Here is an 18,704-nt window from a genome sequence, read left to right as displayed (position 1 = left end):
ACTCTGCCACACTTTGTGGTCCTCCAATGGTGAGTGCACATAAATGTTGTCCATTCTCATCAGTATTGAATAGTTGGCTCAGTAGCTAGGTTCACGGTACAGTGCCTGGTTCATAAAATTGCCTCAGTGTGATATGATGTCAACATATCTGTAGGATAATGCCAACAGCACAAAACTCTACTAATATCCATAATATTCCCTGGTTCAGAATGGGCTTGGAATAGCAGAGGGTAGAGGAGGCATCCAAGCACATCCACTATCGTGGAAGGAGCCTTGTCCAAGGTCACCACCTGTGTGTTTCTGCTTCATGAACTTGCTGCACACCAGTTCCTCCAAGGTCATGAAGAAGGAGAAGGCACCCCTCCATACCTGCATGAGTATCAGGGGCAGCTAAAGGAGAGTCTGGCCAGGTGGGCAAGCAGGTGTGGCTAGGTCTTTAATCATGCCTCCAACCATGAGCAGGAAAAGGTCAATGAACTGAGTCAAGCCAATTCAGGTGTCTGAACCAATTCATCATCCTTGGTGCCAACCGACCTTTTTGGAACCGTATCCAGAGATAGAGTCATTTTAGGTAGGCTGCCAAATCCTATGCATGCTGGCTGCAGGGAGTACTTCCTGCTCTCCTCACACTCAAGGCAATGAATGGCTGCACTCCTTCATTCATACAGAGAGGGGTCTCATGCCACTTACAGAGTCTACACACTTCTAGGAAGGACTGCCAGGTGGCAGACAGAGAACCTGCTCATTCCTCACCCTTTCCTGGTCTGTCTGACAAGACACCTGTCCTTGCTGGCTGCCCAGCATGTGTGCACTGTTATTCATTATCATTGTCATCATCATCATCATCACATATATAGCCCTTGCCATGCACCAGACACTGTCCTAAATGCTTTTACAGATATCTATGTATTTGATACTCAAAATAATACTATCAAGTAGAAACTATTATTTTACTCAGTTTTTAGCTGAGGAATCTAAGGCATAAATGGATTTAAGTAATTTGTCCAAGGTCACACAGATCTGAGCCTAGAATTATGGCTCCATAATCTGTGATTTTAACCAGGACACAATACTGTTTCTCTAGCCTTCCTCAGAGGAACTACCTCTTCCTCACTCTCAATTCATGGAATGGGCACACAGGCCCTCATCTACAGGTGTAGGCACAGTGTATTAGTCAGGGTTCTCCAGAGAAAAAGAACCAATAACGTGAATTGGTGTACATAATTATGGAAGCCAAGAAGTCCTACAGTCTTCCATCTGCAAGCCAGAGAACCAAGAAAGCCAAGGGTATAATTTAGTCCAATGTTCGAAATCTGAGCCCAAAGACCTGAGAACCAGAGGTGCCAATGGAGTATGCCCTGGCCCAGGTATGAAGGACTGAGAACCTGGTGCACCAACACCCAAGGGCGGGAAAAATTAATGTTCCAGCTCAAAAAGAGAGAGTGAATTTACCCCTCTTCTGGCTTTTTGTTCTATTTGGGTCCTCAACAGATTAGATGATGCCTGCCTATGTCAATGAAGACAATTTTTCTACTCAGTCTACTGATTCAAATGATAATTTCTCCTGAAAATACCCTCACAGACATGCCCAGAAATCATGTATTACAAGCTATCTGGGTACCCCTTAGCCCAGTCAAGGTTAACTGCATGTGCAAAATTAACCATCACAAGTCTGCCTTTCTCAACTTGGCATCCATACACACCTCCTTAAATAAAGAACCTCCAAATAAAGAATAACAAGGACATAATTCCACGTGATGTGATACAATTAGACTTTGTACAACTGAAAATGCAATAATCCCTTCCCCAGAAAAGGAGATGAGGTCCTTGAGTAATGATTCCTCTTGTCCTGGTATCCTACAACTTAAATACTAAGATATAAAATTAACATTACTTAAATACTGATATAAAGTCAATACATCTTACGTTACATGACAAAGAACTAAAAGAGCAAAGAAAACAAAGACATCTGCTTACCATATGTATATATCCACACAAACATATCCATAACAAAATAATGAGGAAGTACTCATGCCAATCACAGTCCTTGTTTCTGTAACTGGTCACATGGTCATAGCTGGTATTTGTAACTACTTTCTTCTGCTACCTATTCTGTATTCCCTTTACCTTCAGTGGGAATCTCAGCTGCTGGTGGTTCCTTACCTGGCAGGGTGACCCAAACCTTCATTCTTAAAGGGTCTGGGCCATTCATAGTTTTGCCTGTATTGAGTTGTCGTAGTTTTTCATTGATCTTGATCATAGGTCATGGTAATACTAAGAGATGCCTTTAAGGATCTCCTGTATTCAGACCAATTTTTCCTTTTCTCCATTGTAGAGTAGTGTCCAATTTCCCCTTAGTAGTCCAGATCAATCACTCCCGTCAACTTCATAACTTCTTTCTTGGCCTGTTAACTCAGAAGCATGAGAACCCCAAAGTGGCTGGGTGGCAGTCTTAACTATCAATAGAATCATTATTCTGTCTCTTGCTGGAAGTATTCCTCCCTCTGGAACTAAGACCTCCACGCCGGGAGAGATAAAGTCATGGGAAAAGAAAGCAAAAGTTTTGCTGGTGGTAAAATTACTAGAGGTAATGAATGGTACCACTCCCATTCTACTTCCTTGATTACCAGATCCATAAATTTCTGGCTAGCAGAGAAAAAGCACCAAATACTAGATGCTGATTCAGAGCATATACAGCCTTCTGGAGAATCTTGTCCAGTCCTGCAAGGTGTTGCTGCCTAGCTGGCAACATAACTGAGTCTTCAAAAGGCCATTCCACCATTCTATCAAGCCAGCTGCTTCAGAATGATGGGGAACATGGTAAGACCAATGAATTCCGTGAGTGTGAGTTCATTGCCCACCTCTTTGGCTTTGAAGTAATTTCTTTGATCAGACACAATGCGGTGTGGAATTTCATAACAGTGAATAAAGCGTGCTTTAGGTCCTTGAATGGCAGTTTCAGTAGAAGCACTGTATGCAGGGAAGGCAAATCTGTACCCAGCATGTCTATTTCCATAAGGATAACATGCTGCCTCTTCCATAATGGAAGCGGTCCAATGTAATCAACCTGCCGCCAGGTAGCTGGCTGATAACCCCTAGGCATGGTGCCATATCAGGAACTCAGTGTTGGTCTCTGCTGCTGGCAGATTGAGCACTCAGCAGTGGCCGTAGCCAGGTCAGCCTTGGTGAGTGGAAGCCTATGCTGCTGAGCCCATGCATAACCTCCATCCCTGCCACCATGGCCACTTTGTTCATGAGCCCACTGGGTGATGACAGGGTGTCTGGGGAAAAAGGCTCCCTGATATCCAAATAACGGGTCATTCTATCCAGTCAATTATTAAAATCCTCCACTGCTGAGGTCACCCTTTGGTAACCATTCACCTGGGACACAAATATTTTCATGTTTATTGTCCACTCAGAGATGTCGATCCACACACTTCATCTCCACACTTTTTTGTCACCAATTTTTTCAATCATATTCCATCCAAGTCCCTGCCCATCCAGTCAAATAATTGGCTACAGCCCATGAATCAGGATATAGTCACATGTATGGCCACTTCTCCTCCCAAGCAAAGGGCACAACCAGGTGCACTGCCCGAAATTCTGCCCACCGGGAAGATTTCCCTTCACTATTGTCCGTCAGGGATGTCCTGAAGGGACTACAGTGCCGTAGCTGTCCACTTCTGGGTGCTGTCTGCACACCGTGCAGAAACATCCGTAAACTGGGCCCTAGTCTTCTCTTCCTCTGTCAACTGATCATAGGGAACTAACTCCTTATGAGCCCAAAGGTGCAAGTTGGGAGAGAGAAGGCAGGGTAGCAAGAGTGGGGAGCATGGGCATTTGAGCCATTTCTTCATATATCGTACTTGTGCCTTTAGAGCCTGCCCAGGCTTGATCACATACATACATACGTCCCTACATACATATCACATACATACCACTTCCATTTGATGATGAAGTGCTGCTGTGCATGCCCAACTTTATGGTTCGGTGGTTTAGATAAGACCTAGTTCATGATGAGCGATTCAGTTCATATGGCAATTTAGTGGCCCATGGTCAAATGGTCAGTTTCCACGAAAGCCCAGTAGCAGGCCAAGAGCTGTCTCTTAATAGGAAACTAGTTATCTGTGGATTATGGCAGAACCATATTTCAAAATCTTAAATGTTTGTGCTGCAATTCACCTACAGAGGCTTGCCAAAGGCCCCACACAGCATCCCTGTCTGCCACTGACAACCACCACTGGATTTGCTGGGTCATATGGCCCAAGCGGCAAAGCAGCTTGCACAGCAGTCTGGACCTGTTGCAGAGCCTTCTACTGTTCTGGGCCCTACTGAAAATCAGAAGCTCTTGGTGCCCCTTTGTAAATAGGCCAGCATAACACACTCAAATGAGGAATGTGTTGCCTCCAAAATCCAAGTAGGCCCAGAAGGCCATCTGTCTCTTTCTTGGATGTAGAAGGGCCCAGATGCGACAACTTATCCTTCATATTAGAAGGGGTATCTCAACATGCCACATATCACTGACCCCTAGAAATTTCACTAAGGAAGAAGGTCCCTAAATTTTAGTTGGATTTATTTCCCATCCTCTAACATACAAATGTCTTACCAATGTCTAGAGTAGTTGCTACTTCTCATTCACTAGGACAAATCAGCATAATGTCATCAATGTAAAGGACAGTTGTCATAGCTTGTGGAAGGAAAAAATGATCAAGATCCCTGCAAACTAAATTATAACATAGGACTGAAGAGTTGATATACCCCTGAAGTATAACTGTGAAGGTGTATTGCTAACCTCACCAGCTGAAATAAAACTGCTCTGGTGGGTCTTATGGATAGAGATGGAGAAAGGGGCATTTGATAAACCAACAGCTACATACTAGCTACCAGAGGATGTATTAATTTGCTCAACCAATGAAACCATATTTGATACAGCAGCTACACTTGGAGTGATCACTTGGTAAAGCTTATGATTAACCACTGTCATTCTTCCAGATTCATCTGTCTTCTGCAGAAGCCAAATAAGAGAGCTGAATGAGGGATACAGTGGGAATCACTACCTCTGCATCTTTCAAGTCACTGATGATGGTACTGATCTCTGCTATCCCTCTAAGGATGTAGTATTGCTCTTCGTTGGCTGTTTTCCTAGGTTGGGGCAGTTCTAATGACTTCCTCTTGGCTTCGCCCATCATAGTAGGCCTCACTCTACAGGTCAGAGAACCAGTGTGGGGATTCTGCCAACTGCTAAGTATGTCTGTTCTAGTTATCCATTCTGGAACTGGGGAAATAACTGCAGGATGGGTTTGGGGATCCACTGGATCCACTGTAAGACAGACCTGAGCTAAAATTCTATTGATCACCTGACCACCATAAGCCCCTGTTCTGACCGGAGGGTCACACTGACATTTTAGGTCTCCTACAATCAGTGTCAGTTCAGAGCTAGTGTTCAGTAATCCCCAAAAGGTCTGATCATTTCCTTGTCTCTAGTGCACAGTTACCCTGATAAAAAGCAGTAGGTTCCTTTGGGGAAGGCTGGGAGAAAGATTAACAGGATAAACTTTTAGTAGTATAATCACTTTCTCAAGGAAACTTTGCCTCCCCTTCATTCAGAGGGTTCTGGGTCTATAAACTGGCTCAAGTCTGGGAATGGATTGAGGGGCTATGATTCTCTATTTTTAGGATTCAAGTTAGACTTCTGTTCACTTCACCTAGAATGTTTCTGCTTATACAGATCAAGTAAGAGTTTAGTAGGCTTCCCACCTACTTCACTTCCAGGAACACCATGATTAAGCAGTGCCATTAGGTCTGCATGAGTCAGGCTATTCTGATTGTTGTTTTAACTCTGCGGTCCATTAAGGTAACCGCACCCACCTTGCCTTTAACAGTTGAGTGCCACCAAATGGCCCCTGATACTCCAGGACCCAATTATTCCCATTGCATTTAAGTTTTCCAATTAAGTGGCTGTGGTTCCCACTGTAAGGTTTGGTCTATAGAGAAGAGGGATCACAGAGCTCTTAAAGGATGCTGGGGCTCCCCTCACCAATTTATTTCTCAAAGTATTGAGAAAGACATACCTTTCTTAAAGGTATGTCTGACCTTCCCAGCATGGGTGAGCAGGTATTAAATGACAAATCCACTCTAGCATTCCAATCTCCCTAAGCCTTTGAATCCTTTCCTCTACATTAAACCAGGGGAGGTCAGGCATCTCCAACTCACTCAGGATAGGCCATCTTTTAATCCATGTTTCAGCCAACCAGCTAAACTGTTAGAGCCCTTCCTAACTCCTTAAGCTGGAACATTACATTCAGAATCTCTGCTTAGTGAACTTTTATCAATAAATTCAGTCTGATCCAACTTTATGTTACTTCCACCATTATCCTACCCCCTTAATATCCATTCCTATGCATATTCCCTATGGTTCTGCTTGTATAAATTAGAAAACTCAAACAGTTCTTTTGGGGTATAGCATACCTCCCCATGGGTCACACTGTGCATCTCACCTTTAGGAGCCCGCTAGGACTTGAAGGGGTGGTGGGATTGGGTGTTGAGAAGAATCAGCATTGTCTGGCATGGGAACTGCCTCAGAGAAACCCATTACTATTTCCTAGGGCAATGCAGGGTGAGTTCCCTTAGACAAGGTGGAAAGGCCAATGCCACCCTGAGTGGGGATGGCACTTTTGCCAGAGGAAAGGAGGCCACTTCCACTGGTAAAAAGACTCGTCAGAATTTAGGGGCTCAATGTCCCCAGCTTCATCAGGGACTTCATCAGAGTCTTCCCACCTCACGGGATCCCATTCTTTTCTGATCTATGTCCTTGCCCTTGCTTTTACAGCAAACACCCTGTGTCGTGGGGAGCTCAATTTTCATTGTAATTCAGCCAATTACAGGATGAGGTTGTGCATTTAATTTTCAGAAATTTCAGCCCTGCAACTACAGGCTAGAAGGCTCTCCTTCAGGGCACACCTAGAAGCTCTTAGATCGTTTATGAAACACTTTTGAGCTGGAAATTCAAATCCCTGAGCTCATCTTTTTCTTTCTCCACTTTGTCCAGAGACATTAGGAGCAAGTCATTATATGCCTTAGTTTTCCAAAAGTGTTTGGGTATCATATATGGAATCACTTGGTTCCTTGCTTCTTATAAATGGTTGATTAGGAGTATTCAATGCAGATAATTTGTGTATCTCTATAAACAGATCATGCCATGGACGATCTATGCTCTCTTTACTATTAGAAATAGGGTAATTAGCATTATTAAATCTAATCAGACTCGGCAGCCAATTGCCAAATCCCCAAAACCAATTCAGAAAACTCATCCTTAAAATTTTGTTCCTCTATACACTCTTAGCGCCAAAATTTTTCTGTCCTAGTCCCTTCTGGCTGCTGTAACAAAATACCAAAATCTGAGTGGTTTTTAAATGATAAATTTATTCCTCACAGTTCTGGAGGCTGGAAAGTACAAGATCAAGGCACTGGAAGATTCAGTCTCTGGTGAGAGCTTACTTTCTCGTAGACAACTGTCTTCTTGTTGCAACCTCACATGGTAGAAGAGGTGAGGGATATCTCTGGGGTCTTTTTTTTATAGGGGCACTATCTCATTTATGAGGACTCTTCCCCCATTAACTGACCACCTCCCAAGGGGCCCACCTTCTAACACCACACCTTGGGTGTTAGGATTTCAGGATATAAGTTTGGAGAAACAAAACATTCACATCACAGCAGCATATACCCAGGCCTGGCCAATCAGCATAACCCATTCTCTGGCAATATATGATTCACGGTCTAATGAGACTTTAGCTCTTGTTACTGCACTGCAGCACTGATAAGATACAAGATTAAAGGTGTTGCAGCCACCATGCTCGCATAGGAGACAAGCCTTCCTGAAAATAAAATCAAAACAGACAAAGGCTAAGCCAAGAAAGGGAGAAACAAGTTCCGGAGGACATTATTTAGAACTTTGATTCACTGTGCCTGAAGCCAGGTCAACCCTTAAGCCTTTTCAATTTCAAAGACCAAAAATTTTCCTTTTCATGTAAGTCAGTTTGAGCTGAGTTTCTGTCTTAGGCAACAGAAACATTCGGCAGAGAGATAGAATATTGGAAACACCATCTTCTTGGCTGCAAGTTGAGTATCAAGTTTCAGTCTACATGAACACTCAGAGCTGCATACTGGAGTCAGGCAGTCTCCCCAGACTTACGTGCCTGTTTTGCTAGGTAGGAGAGAAGAAATTGCACTACAAGGGCTAGGGCATAGGATCTGAGAGAACATGACAAACAGTCTCAAACTTTGTCTTTGCAAACAGATTTTAAAGGACTTTGGTTGTTCCATGTGTCTTGGAGTTCTTAACCTCAATTACCACATTTTCCAAGCAAAGAATATCCAACATATGCTCCAGCATCTTTGTGTTGCTATGGCAACAGATATGCCCCCCCCCTCTCCACACACACATAGACACACAACTCCCACCCCAGTTTGCAGCAAATTGGCAGGTGACCATTTACAGAAGACCAGCAGGAGCTAAAGAAATTCAATGACAGAAGATAGTCACTACTTACTTTGGGCAAGCTGTCAGCTGTCAAGTCTAAGTGGGTAACAGGACCAGTGATGGAGATAAAGCCAATGGGAGAAATTTCAGGAAGGGGAATCAAAGCAGGAACAAAGTAAGAGAACTAGGGGTGATGGCTGCATTGGGGTATGCTGAATGCAGTTCATTATTGGGCAATGAAAGACTGTGAATGGTGGAAAGCCTTCTCAGCTAGGACAGTTTCAGCTGCATGTAAAAGAATGCCCCCAGGGTCAGGCACGGTGACTCATGCCTGTAATTCTAGCACTTTGGGAGGCCAAGGTAGGAGGAGGGCTTCAGCCCAGGAATTCGAGACCAGCCTGGGCAACATAGGGAAAACCTATCTTTACAAAGAAATAAAAAATTAGCCAGGTGTGGTGGCATCCAGTTGTAGACCCAACTACTTGGGAGGCTGAGGTGGAAGGTTGCTTGAGCCAGGGAGGTTAAGCTGCAGTGAGTGAGACATGATCGTGCCACCACACTCTGGCCTGGGCAACAGAGCAAGACTCTGTCTCAAAAGAGAAAAAAACAAAAATAAAAAAGAAGGCTTCAAACAATAAGACTTCGCCAAAAAAAAAAAAAAAAAAAAAAAAAAGCTTCTTATCCCATCTACCCAGCTTGGGGATAAAAGGACTGTGAGTGGTCTCAGCAGCTCATCAGCATCATCATGGACCCGTAGTTCTTTTAAATCTTCCACTCTGCCATGCTCAGGATGTCAGCAATATGTCCCTCATTGACCCAAAAGGGCTGCCACAACTCCAAGCATATGTCCTTGCACAAAAATGCCCAAGAGGACAAGGGAAGGGATGTTTCTCTCTTATCAGAAAGGAAAAATCTTCCCTAGATTCTTTCCCAGGTCTTCCCCTCAGTTTCCATTAGTAGGATTGGGTCACATTCTCATTCAGCAGCTACAAGAGAACCAGGGAAAGGAAGTATCAGGCATTTTCAGCTTCCAGCACGAGAGGTAGCCTCTGCCGGAAAGATGAAGTCTGTGAATGGCTGCTGGGTAGGCCAATCAACAATGTATCCCAAACTTAAAACACATTTGTACCAAAACTTTTGCCATATCCTTTTATCACCCTTACTATCATTCACTTAATATTGTCCTCAAATCAATTTATCTTTTGTTTAACCTAAATACCTTTACTTAGGTAGGAAATTCTATATCCTTACCACAAGCGCAAAACCATTACTAGATACATTTTTCCCAATCCACAGTAAAATACATTTATAATGATTAAAACACAAATTTTTTACACATTTTACCTACAAGCATCTCTTGTCCCACTAGCAGTAGTCATATTTTGAGATTTACGGTAGCAGGATAAATTCATTTCCTCCTCATTCTTGGGCCCTGATATTAAGAACACCTTAACAAGCAGGGTACAGTGGCTCAAGCCTGGAATCACAACAGTTTGGGAGGCCAAGGCGGCAGGACTGCTTGAGCCCAGGAATTCGAGACCAGCCTGGGCAACATGGAGAGACTTTGTCTCTTAAAAAATAATAATAATAGGCTGGGCATGGTGACTCACACCTGTAATCCCAGCACTTTGGGAAGCTGAGGCGGGCAGATCACGAGGTCAGGAGATTGAGACCATCCTGGCTAACCCGGTGAAACCCTGTCTCTACTAAAAATACAAAAAAAAATTAGCCGGGCATGGTGGCAGGCACCTGTAGTCCCAGCTACTCGGGAGGCTGAGGCAAGAGAATGGCATGAACCCAAGAGGCGGAGCTTGCAGTGAGCCGAGATCGCACCACTGCACTCCAGCCTGGGAGACAGAGTGAGACTCCATCTCAAAATAATAATAATAATAACAATAATAATAATAATAATAAAGAACACCCTAACAAAGTACCATAACGTGCACTGTAAAGTACCACAAAACTACCTTTTTGCAGCCACACTACCAAGTAGGCCCTTGCCTATCACCCTCCGTGCTCCAGCTTTCAAAGTGAAGATATTAGCAAACTCATAGTAGACCAACTAGCTGGTTTCCCATCCATCCACACCCTCTCTCAAATGTTTTGTTTCGTTTTGTTTTCCACTAAAAGGAAAACTCTCTCAAAAGCTATAGGGACCACCACATGCCTTAGAGTGAGATCTTCTGCACTTACTCGTCTAAGAATGCTCACTCACATTTAACCACAAGGCAGTATTGACTGTGGACAGAGAAAAGTGATCGATGCCCGTTACTTACATCAGAGGCTGGACCCTTGTCAGCGCCAGGGCAGGAGAATGTGACAAATTCATGGCACCGCTTGTGCACCACAAAGCAGCAAACTGCAAAAGAGAAAATCAGGGTGGGAGGAAGGGAAGAAGGAAAGCGGAGAGGAGGAAGAGAGAGAAAGGAAGGAAGAGATCATTAAACTTGAACATCACCAACAAGTAAAGCCTTTATGCCAAAATAAACAACAATGTCAGCTTCTTCAGCTTGTCCTTTGCTGAAGTCAAACTCTTGGGTACATAGATGTTTCATCTTGCATAGGAGTTAAACTTCTAAAGTTAGCTAGGGTTAGAAAGATTCCATATGCTCAAAATTACACTCCCTTGAAGATCCCTTAAAGTGCCTGGTCTTCTATTGATTTTGGAACAGAATGTTGTTTCTTGGATCAGGTGCCAGATGAAGTAGTTGGCTTGTGTTTAGGTGTATAATGCATAAGAAATATGTATCTCTAAATCCTAGACTCACACTTAAGAGAGGTGTTCATACGATGAGGGTCATGCGGAAACAGAGGGAACAGGATGGTGGACTCATGCCCCATCTCACCAAAAGCAATGTCAATCTAATAGAAGAGTGGGAAAATAGGCAGCAACGTTTACATTGTCACTTCAGTAGTTTGCAAGCAAATACATATATACATGTATTTGAATTGGTGTGAATTTAATGCATCTAGGCTATGGCTCCCCTATTTGGAGGTTATATCACTCTGGGGGAGGTACAATGAAAGAATGTATACAAAATAAAACTGTTTTTTTTTTGTTGTTGTTCAAATCATCTTTTGCAGTCTTGGTGTTCAAATCGTCTTTTACAACCTCAAGACTGTGTGTATCTGGAGGACGAGTGCCATGCTTCAGGGACCAGCTCAGAGCCTTTCTAAAGTGCATGCTTAGTAAACGAAAACAGAACAGGAAACCTCAAGGCCACCCATAGCGACACAATGAGTCTGGGTGACAATCATCTATGGTTGCTAAGGTCACAAAAAGATACCACTTGCCTACAGGGGAAAGCTCACTTCACTACCTATGAAGCACACTTGTCAAATAAGCAAACATGACTGGTTCAAGTCTCTTGATGCAACTACAGATTTACAGAAAATACAAGTCACAGAGGAACATATTAAACGACACCACAGGGATGCGATCAGCAACCACCGGCTCCCTACAAATACCCAGAATGTAGGAAAAAAAGGCAACCAATATGGTGTCTTCAACAAATAAACTACAAGAGGGGACTGCAGGTGGGGAGAAAATAAGAGGAGAAACATATATTTCAAGAAACATATCAACTAATTTTTTTATTTTATAAGTTCTGGGATACACGTGCAGAATGTTCAGGTTTGTTACATAGGTATACATGTGCCATGGTGGTTTGCTGCATCTATCAACCCGTATCAACTAAATTTAACATGTGGACCTTGTTTGGATTCTAATTGGAAAAAACCAAAAGTTTTAAAAAATGATAAGGCCATCAGGGAAATGGATATACTCACTTTCTAATGACATTAGGGAATTATTGTTACCGACATTAGGGAATTAAAAATATTTGGTGTGATAATGGTCTTTTTTGGTTATAGAATCCTTATATTTGAGGATACATTAAAATCTTTATGGATAAAATAATTTAAAATAATTCAGTATGCCAACGTGGGGATAGAAAGGGGAGGATTACAGATGAAAAAGAAATCAATCATGAGAGGTCATTATTGAACTGGGTGATGCACACATGAGGATGCATTATACTAATCTGTTACTTTCATATATGTTTAATTTTTTCTGTAATATGTAAAGTTTTCAACAGAGGAAGAGATAGAGCAGTAGAGAAAACCCAAGTCATAAGAAATGGGAGTTGCAGGAGGGTTACAAGATTAAAATGTGCTGAGTCTTATATCCCTCAAAATATTATAGATATTGAGAAATTGCATATAAGGCATTATAAGTTTAAATATACGTGTTAACAATTAAGGATTAAAAATAAGAATAGGAACTGGGTGTGGTGGCCCACGTCTGTAATCCCAGCACTTTGGGACGTCAAGGCAGGAGGATCACTTGAGCCCAGGAGTTTGAGACCAACCTGTGCAACATAGTGAGATCCCATCCCTACAAAAAGTAAAATATTAGCCAGACATGGTGGTGCATGCCTGTAGTTCAGCTACTCCAGAGGCTGAGGTGGGAGGATTGCTTGAGCCCAGGAAGTTGGGGCTGCAGTGAGCCATGACTGCACCACTGCACTCCAGCCTGGGTGGCATAATGAGACCCTGTTTCAAAAGTAAGTACATAAATAAAAATATAAAAACTACTGTGTATTCCTTTTAAACCACTAAAAGGGAAAACTGGACAAAGGAAGACAGTCCAAGTACACCTCAAACAGCCTTCTTCATGCTCCAAGATCATATAAATATTACTCTGGAGTTTTTTTGTACTTTTATATGGCATCATTTCCACTTTAAACTCTGTGATCCATGTGTAATTTCTTGGAATCTGATGTGAAATGGGAATCCAATTTGCCATTTTTTCCCAAAGAGGTAACCAATTGTCCCAGCAGCCTTTATTGAATAATTCATCCCTTCCCCACTGATTTCAAATGCCAACTTTATTATATGTTTAATAATTATATACACTGGGGTCTGTCTTTGTGCCTTGTATTCTGTGCCACTGATCTGTCTTCTAGTATAGCAATATGGGCTTTAATTATAGTAGCTCTGTAATATGTTATATCTTGGCAGGGCAAGTCCTCCCTCATTATCCTTATTTTCAACATTTTCTTGGCTATCACTGCATATTTATTCTTCCAAGTAAACTTTAGAATCAGTTTATCAAGATTTTAAAAATACCAATGGAATTTTTATTGGGATTGTATTCAGTCAACTCCCAGTCTCCAAAAAATGATTGCGACTTTGATTGAAATTGTGTTAAATTTAGAAATTAAATTCAAGATAATTGACGCCTTGACAACAATGAGTCTTTCCATCAGGAAATGATTGTCCCCTTGCTGAACTCCTATTTTTTCCATATAAGTCCTACACATTTTCCCTTTAGTATCGTCTAAGGGAATCTTTTGTATGCTATTGTAAATTTGACATGTTTTCATTTTGTTTCCCAACTGGTCATTGTTTAAAAATAGGAAAGCAAATAGCTGTGCACGGTGGCTCATGCCTGTAATCCCAGCACTTTGGGAGGATGAGGCAGGCAGATCATTTGAGGCCAGGAGTTCCAGACCAGCCTGGCCAACATGGTGAAACCCCATCTCTACTTAAAATACAAAAATTAGCTGGGCGTGGTGGTAGGTTCCTGTAGCAGTCCCAGCTACTCGGAAGGCTGAGGCAGGAGATTGCTTGAACCTGGGAGGTGGAGGTTGAAGTGGGCCAAGATCACGACACTGCACTCCAGCCTGGGCAACAGAGTGAGACTCCATCTCAAAACACAAAACAAACAAACAAATAAAAACAATAGGAAAGCAATAGATTTTTAGCATATTTATTTTAAAGCATTTTTTTAAAAACTCAAATAGCTTTTGTGGGGTTTTAGTTGCTTCCTTTGAGTCTTCCAGATAGGAAAACCATATTACCCCAAATAATACTTTTATTATTCCCTCTTATCCCTTTGTCATATTTGCATGTTTAACTTTCCCTTTTATTCAACATGGAAAGTAAAGAGATGACAGTATAGTCTCGCCCCATCCCTGAGCTTTCCCCAGCTTCACCTCCCTCTCCCTCTCTACACTTCAACCACACAGGAAAGTTTCCCACCTCTACTCAAACTAACTTTTGGAATTTATATTTTCCTTGGAAATTATCCACAGTGTTCTTCTCAACGTGTTTAAATTGTAGCATCTTATCTGTGATGATATTATACTTTTTCTCTTTCTTTCTTCATATTGTATTGTTAGGTAGTCTCTCATTTTTTTTCCAGAAGTTTGTGTTCTTTCTTGTCTATTTTTATCATTCTATGATGTTAAAGAAGCAGATTATGATTATATTTATCAACTCTATCTGGTTTTATTCTTCTTTATTAATCAGCACTTTAACTTTTTTGTTCTATGTGCCTGTGATTGTATTGCTTACTTGTATTTGTATTACTTATTGATTGGGAATGTGAATTCTGGAGTCTGATGGCCAGGTGTACATCGTGTGTCTATCATTTGCAAACTCTAAGACTAGGTACAGCACCTCATCTTCCTGTACTTCGGTTTCCTCTCTGGAATATGACAGCGAACACAGGACCCACATCACAGTGGTGTTGTCTGAACTAAATGAGTTATTCCATGCTCAGAACCACGCCAACCATATCATGACTATTCTACAAATGTCAGCTAATATTATCCACTATTCTTTTTAAAGCTTCTTGAATTGACTGCTCAATTAATTTATTCCCATTCCTCTTCATTAAACATTTAAACATGTTATGGCTGAAAACTTTTCTTTTAAGTACAGTTTTGGCTGCATCCTATGTTTTATATTTAGTCCCATCATCGTATCAAGTTTCTAAGCAGTGTATTAGTATAGTTTTAATTTATTCTTTAACCCAGAACTATTTACGAAAGTACTTTCCCCCATTTTCAAGTAGCTGCTTTATTCTACAACCTTTCTTCCAAACATCCAAAATATCAGTTATTCTCTTTAAAAAAATATAAAAATTAGCTAGGTGTGGTGGCGGGCCCCCGTAATTCCAGCTACCCAGGAGACCGAGGCAGGAGAATCACTGGAACCTGGGAGGCGGAGGCTGCAATGAGCCAAGATCATGCCACTGCACTCCAGCCTGGGTGACAGAGCAAGACTGTCTCAAAAAAAAAAATCAGTTATTATCTTTTCATCTTTATCCCCTTTGGAGACAGAAGGGGTAAAGGTAGCTCATCTCTTGTCTCCTAGTGTCTACCACAATTCCTGGTACAAAATTGATATTCAGTAAATAAATGTTTGGTGAATGAATGAACCAAAAAATGAATATTATCAGTCATAGAAAAAGGAGAAAACACAACCAACTTAATGGTAGACGTAGCTCCTGGCTGATCCCCCAACATTCCAGCAGCATGAATATTTGTCAATCCAACCATTGACAAGGTCACTTTAGGTAGCCTTCCAATTACCCACAGAAATGAATAGTCCATCCCCAGTGAGGCAGAATCAATAAGCCAAGTGAACTCCAGCATGATCTGCAGAGAAGCTGAGAACAGACTTTGAAAAACCTGATGAGTTTCTGGTGCAGGTAATTCCTTTACACAGTGTGTTTCTGAAAAGTTGTGCAAATCTAATTTCCCATTAACTAAAACACTTTGAAGAAAATAGTAGGGCTGCCTATTTAAAGAAATCAAATCCTTTTGTGGCACAAATAAACACCCCCTCATTTCTATTTGGCAAATTCAGAGTAAGACCAGTTTTTGTTTTTTTGTTATTTTTTAAAGAAGAGGCAACATTTACTGAGCTGTTGAAAAAATGTACTAGACCCTACTTTCAAACAGGTACCCAGTTAAGAGCCCAGAATCTCCAGATGCTTCCTAGTTTATTCAGTAACTCCTTGCTCTACAAAGGTTGAAAGCCTGCAGCCCTCTGACCCCAGTCTATAGCAAGGTTTTACTAGAACTACACAATGGGGTCTGAAACTCAAATGCTTAGGGGCCAGGTGAGCAATGAAAATGTCTGAAAGCGAGACAGGGGACTACACGCATGGCCCGTTTAAAAGGGGAAATTGCTACTCAGCTTCAGCAGAGAATGAAAAGCTGTCTCAGGCTCTATCCACTTCCCACCCTCCCTTATTACAGGCAAGATCAGAAAGGCCACTTGCAGCCGAGTGCAGTGGCTCACACATAATCCTAACACTTTGGGAGGTCAAGGCAGGAGGATTGCTTGAGCCCAGGAGTTCAAGACCATACTGGGCAACACGGCAAGACTCCATCTCTAAAAACTTCAAAAAATTAGCCGGGCATGGTGGTGTGCACCTGTGGTCCCAGCTACTTGGGAAGCTGAGGTGGGGGGATTGCTTGAACCCGGGAGGCTGGGAAGTCAAGGCTGCAGTGAGCTGTGTTGGTACCACTGCACTCCAGCCTGGGCAACAGAGGGAGACCCTGACTCAAAAAAATAAATAAATAAATAAATAAATAAAAGGAAAGGAAAGGAAATAAGAAAGGCCACCTGCCAGCTGTATAGGCAGAAAAATGTTTCTACCCCCGACCCCTGACTCCCTGCCACCACCACCAGATATCCATGTCCTAATCCTGGGACATGCGAATGTATTACTTACACAACAAAATTGACTTTGCAGATGTGATTAAATTAAGCATCTTGAGCAAAGGGGTTATACTAGAATATCTGGATGAGCCCAGTGTGATCACAGGGGTCCTTACAGGAGGGAGGGAAAAGAGTCGGAGTCAGAGGATAAGACATGATGATGGAAGCAGAGGTTGGAGTCATGCCATTTCTGGAAGGGAACGCAAGCCAAGGAATGTGGGTGGCCTCTAGAAAAGGTAAGAAACAGATTGTCCCCTAGAGCCTCCAGAAGGAATGCAGCCCTGCTGACACCTCGATTTCAGCCCCGGAAGACCTGCTGTTCAGAATATTGACATCTAGAAGTATAAGATCATAAATGTGTGCCATTTTAGACCAGGAAATTTGTGGTAATTTGTTACAGCAGCAATAAGAAACACTAGATCAGCAAGGATAAGAAATGCCTGGTTAATCCCAGATGGAAGGAGTAGACTGTAGCCAAAATCTCGGGTGACAGGGGCCCTCTTGGATGTTTCTGCTCCAGGAAAAGCACTGAGATCTCAACTCTGCTTCACACTGCATTCCACCTCTAACTCCCAAATTTTAGTGGTTTACTCTAACCACTAAAATTTACTCATTGCATTTCAAAGAAGACTAAATTAAATCATCAAAAGATATACATATTTTTTTTCTGTTTGGAGTTGATTCCCCTCTTGTACACAATTCTTCCTGGGGTCTATAGTGGAAAACTGACATTCTTAGGACGGAACCTTTGTCCTTAAATCCGTGTCAATCTGGGATAGAAATTCTAGCACTAGTTGCAGATTATCTGTGGTGGGAAAAGAAATGAGAAGCCCATCACCTACAGGAATTACAGGCTAAGTTTCTGGAACCAGGTGGGCCTTGGTTTGAATGCTCATTTTACCAACTATAAGCTGAAGGACATTAGCTCAGTGTCTCCACCTCTCTGAGCCTTATTTTATAATAGTACCTACTTAAATAAGGTTGTGCAGCTCAAATAAGACAACACATGCAAACTGCTTGGTGGAAAAGGGCATTGGAGTTGGAGCCAATGGCATGTAGATTTTGCTCTACAGCTGCTGGGAGAACCACTCTTTCCTCCTAGGTCAAAGCTGACCCACAGGCTTATCCGCACTAAACTCTGCCAAGTGCCCAAGATGACATGGGGTTCCCCCACGCAATTTCCTGAATTGTTTCCATGATCAAAGACAGAAAGTTCTGGTCACCATGTCTGCCCAATGGCTGGTCTTACTAGCACTAAGAGGAGTGACTCACAGGGTCATGCAAGTCATGCTATTGAGTTTGCAAAGGGCTTTCATACCCGTGCTTAACCTGAGCCTCATCACAGTCCTGTGAGGAAGGCGCTATGATTCTCATTATATCTTTTATAGAGACAAAGTCTTGCTCTGTTGCCCAGGCTGGAGCGCAATGGTACAATCACAGCTCACTACAGCCACAAACTCCTGGGTTCAAGTGATCCTCTGGCCTCAGCCTCCTGAGTAGAGGGGACTACAGGCATGCATCACTGTGCCTGGCTAATTTTTTAAGTTTTTTTCTAGAGACAGGATCTCACTATGTTGCCCAGGCTAGTCTCAAACTCCTGACCTCAAGCGATCCTCCTGTCTTGGGTCCTCATTATATCAACAGGGACACCGATGCTCGAAAAGAAGTGATTTGCCCAAGGTTGTTCAGCTAGTCCGTGTTAACA

General features: G+C 42.3%; 1 protein-coding gene and 1 long non-coding RNA gene across 20 annotated transcripts in view; one reads left to right on the top strand and one right to left on the bottom strand.

Moving 5' to 3' along the window:
• PRKCB (protein kinase C beta) overlaps positions 1 to 18,704 on the bottom strand; it is a 382,335-nt gene that overhangs the window by 220,644 nt on the left and 142,987 nt on the right. For all 19 annotated transcript variants that reach the window (XR_013410845.1, XR_013410839.1, XR_013410842.1 and 16 more), the window contains 1 exon segment: positions 10,756 to 10,838. Coding sequence is in view for 4 of the 19 variants with exons in the window: in XM_028840437.2 (XP_028696270.1) it covers positions 10,756 to 10,838 (83 nt within the window). In the remaining 15 variants the exon portion in view is untranslated.
• The window catches only part of LOC144338128 (uncharacterized), a 177,841-nt gene that overhangs the window by 20,610 nt on the left and 138,527 nt on the right, over positions 1 to 18,704 (top strand). The gene's annotated exons all lie outside the window — the stretch shown is intronic.

This window comes from Macaca mulatta, chromosome 20 (genome assembly GCF_049350105.2).
Source record: "Macaca mulatta isolate MMU2019108-1 chromosome 20, T2T-MMU8v2.0, whole genome shotgun sequence".
Classification (NCBI taxonomy): Eukaryota; Metazoa; Chordata; class Mammalia; order Primates; family Cercopithecidae; genus Macaca; species Macaca mulatta.
This window is presented reverse-complemented; position numbering and strand designations above follow the sequence as displayed.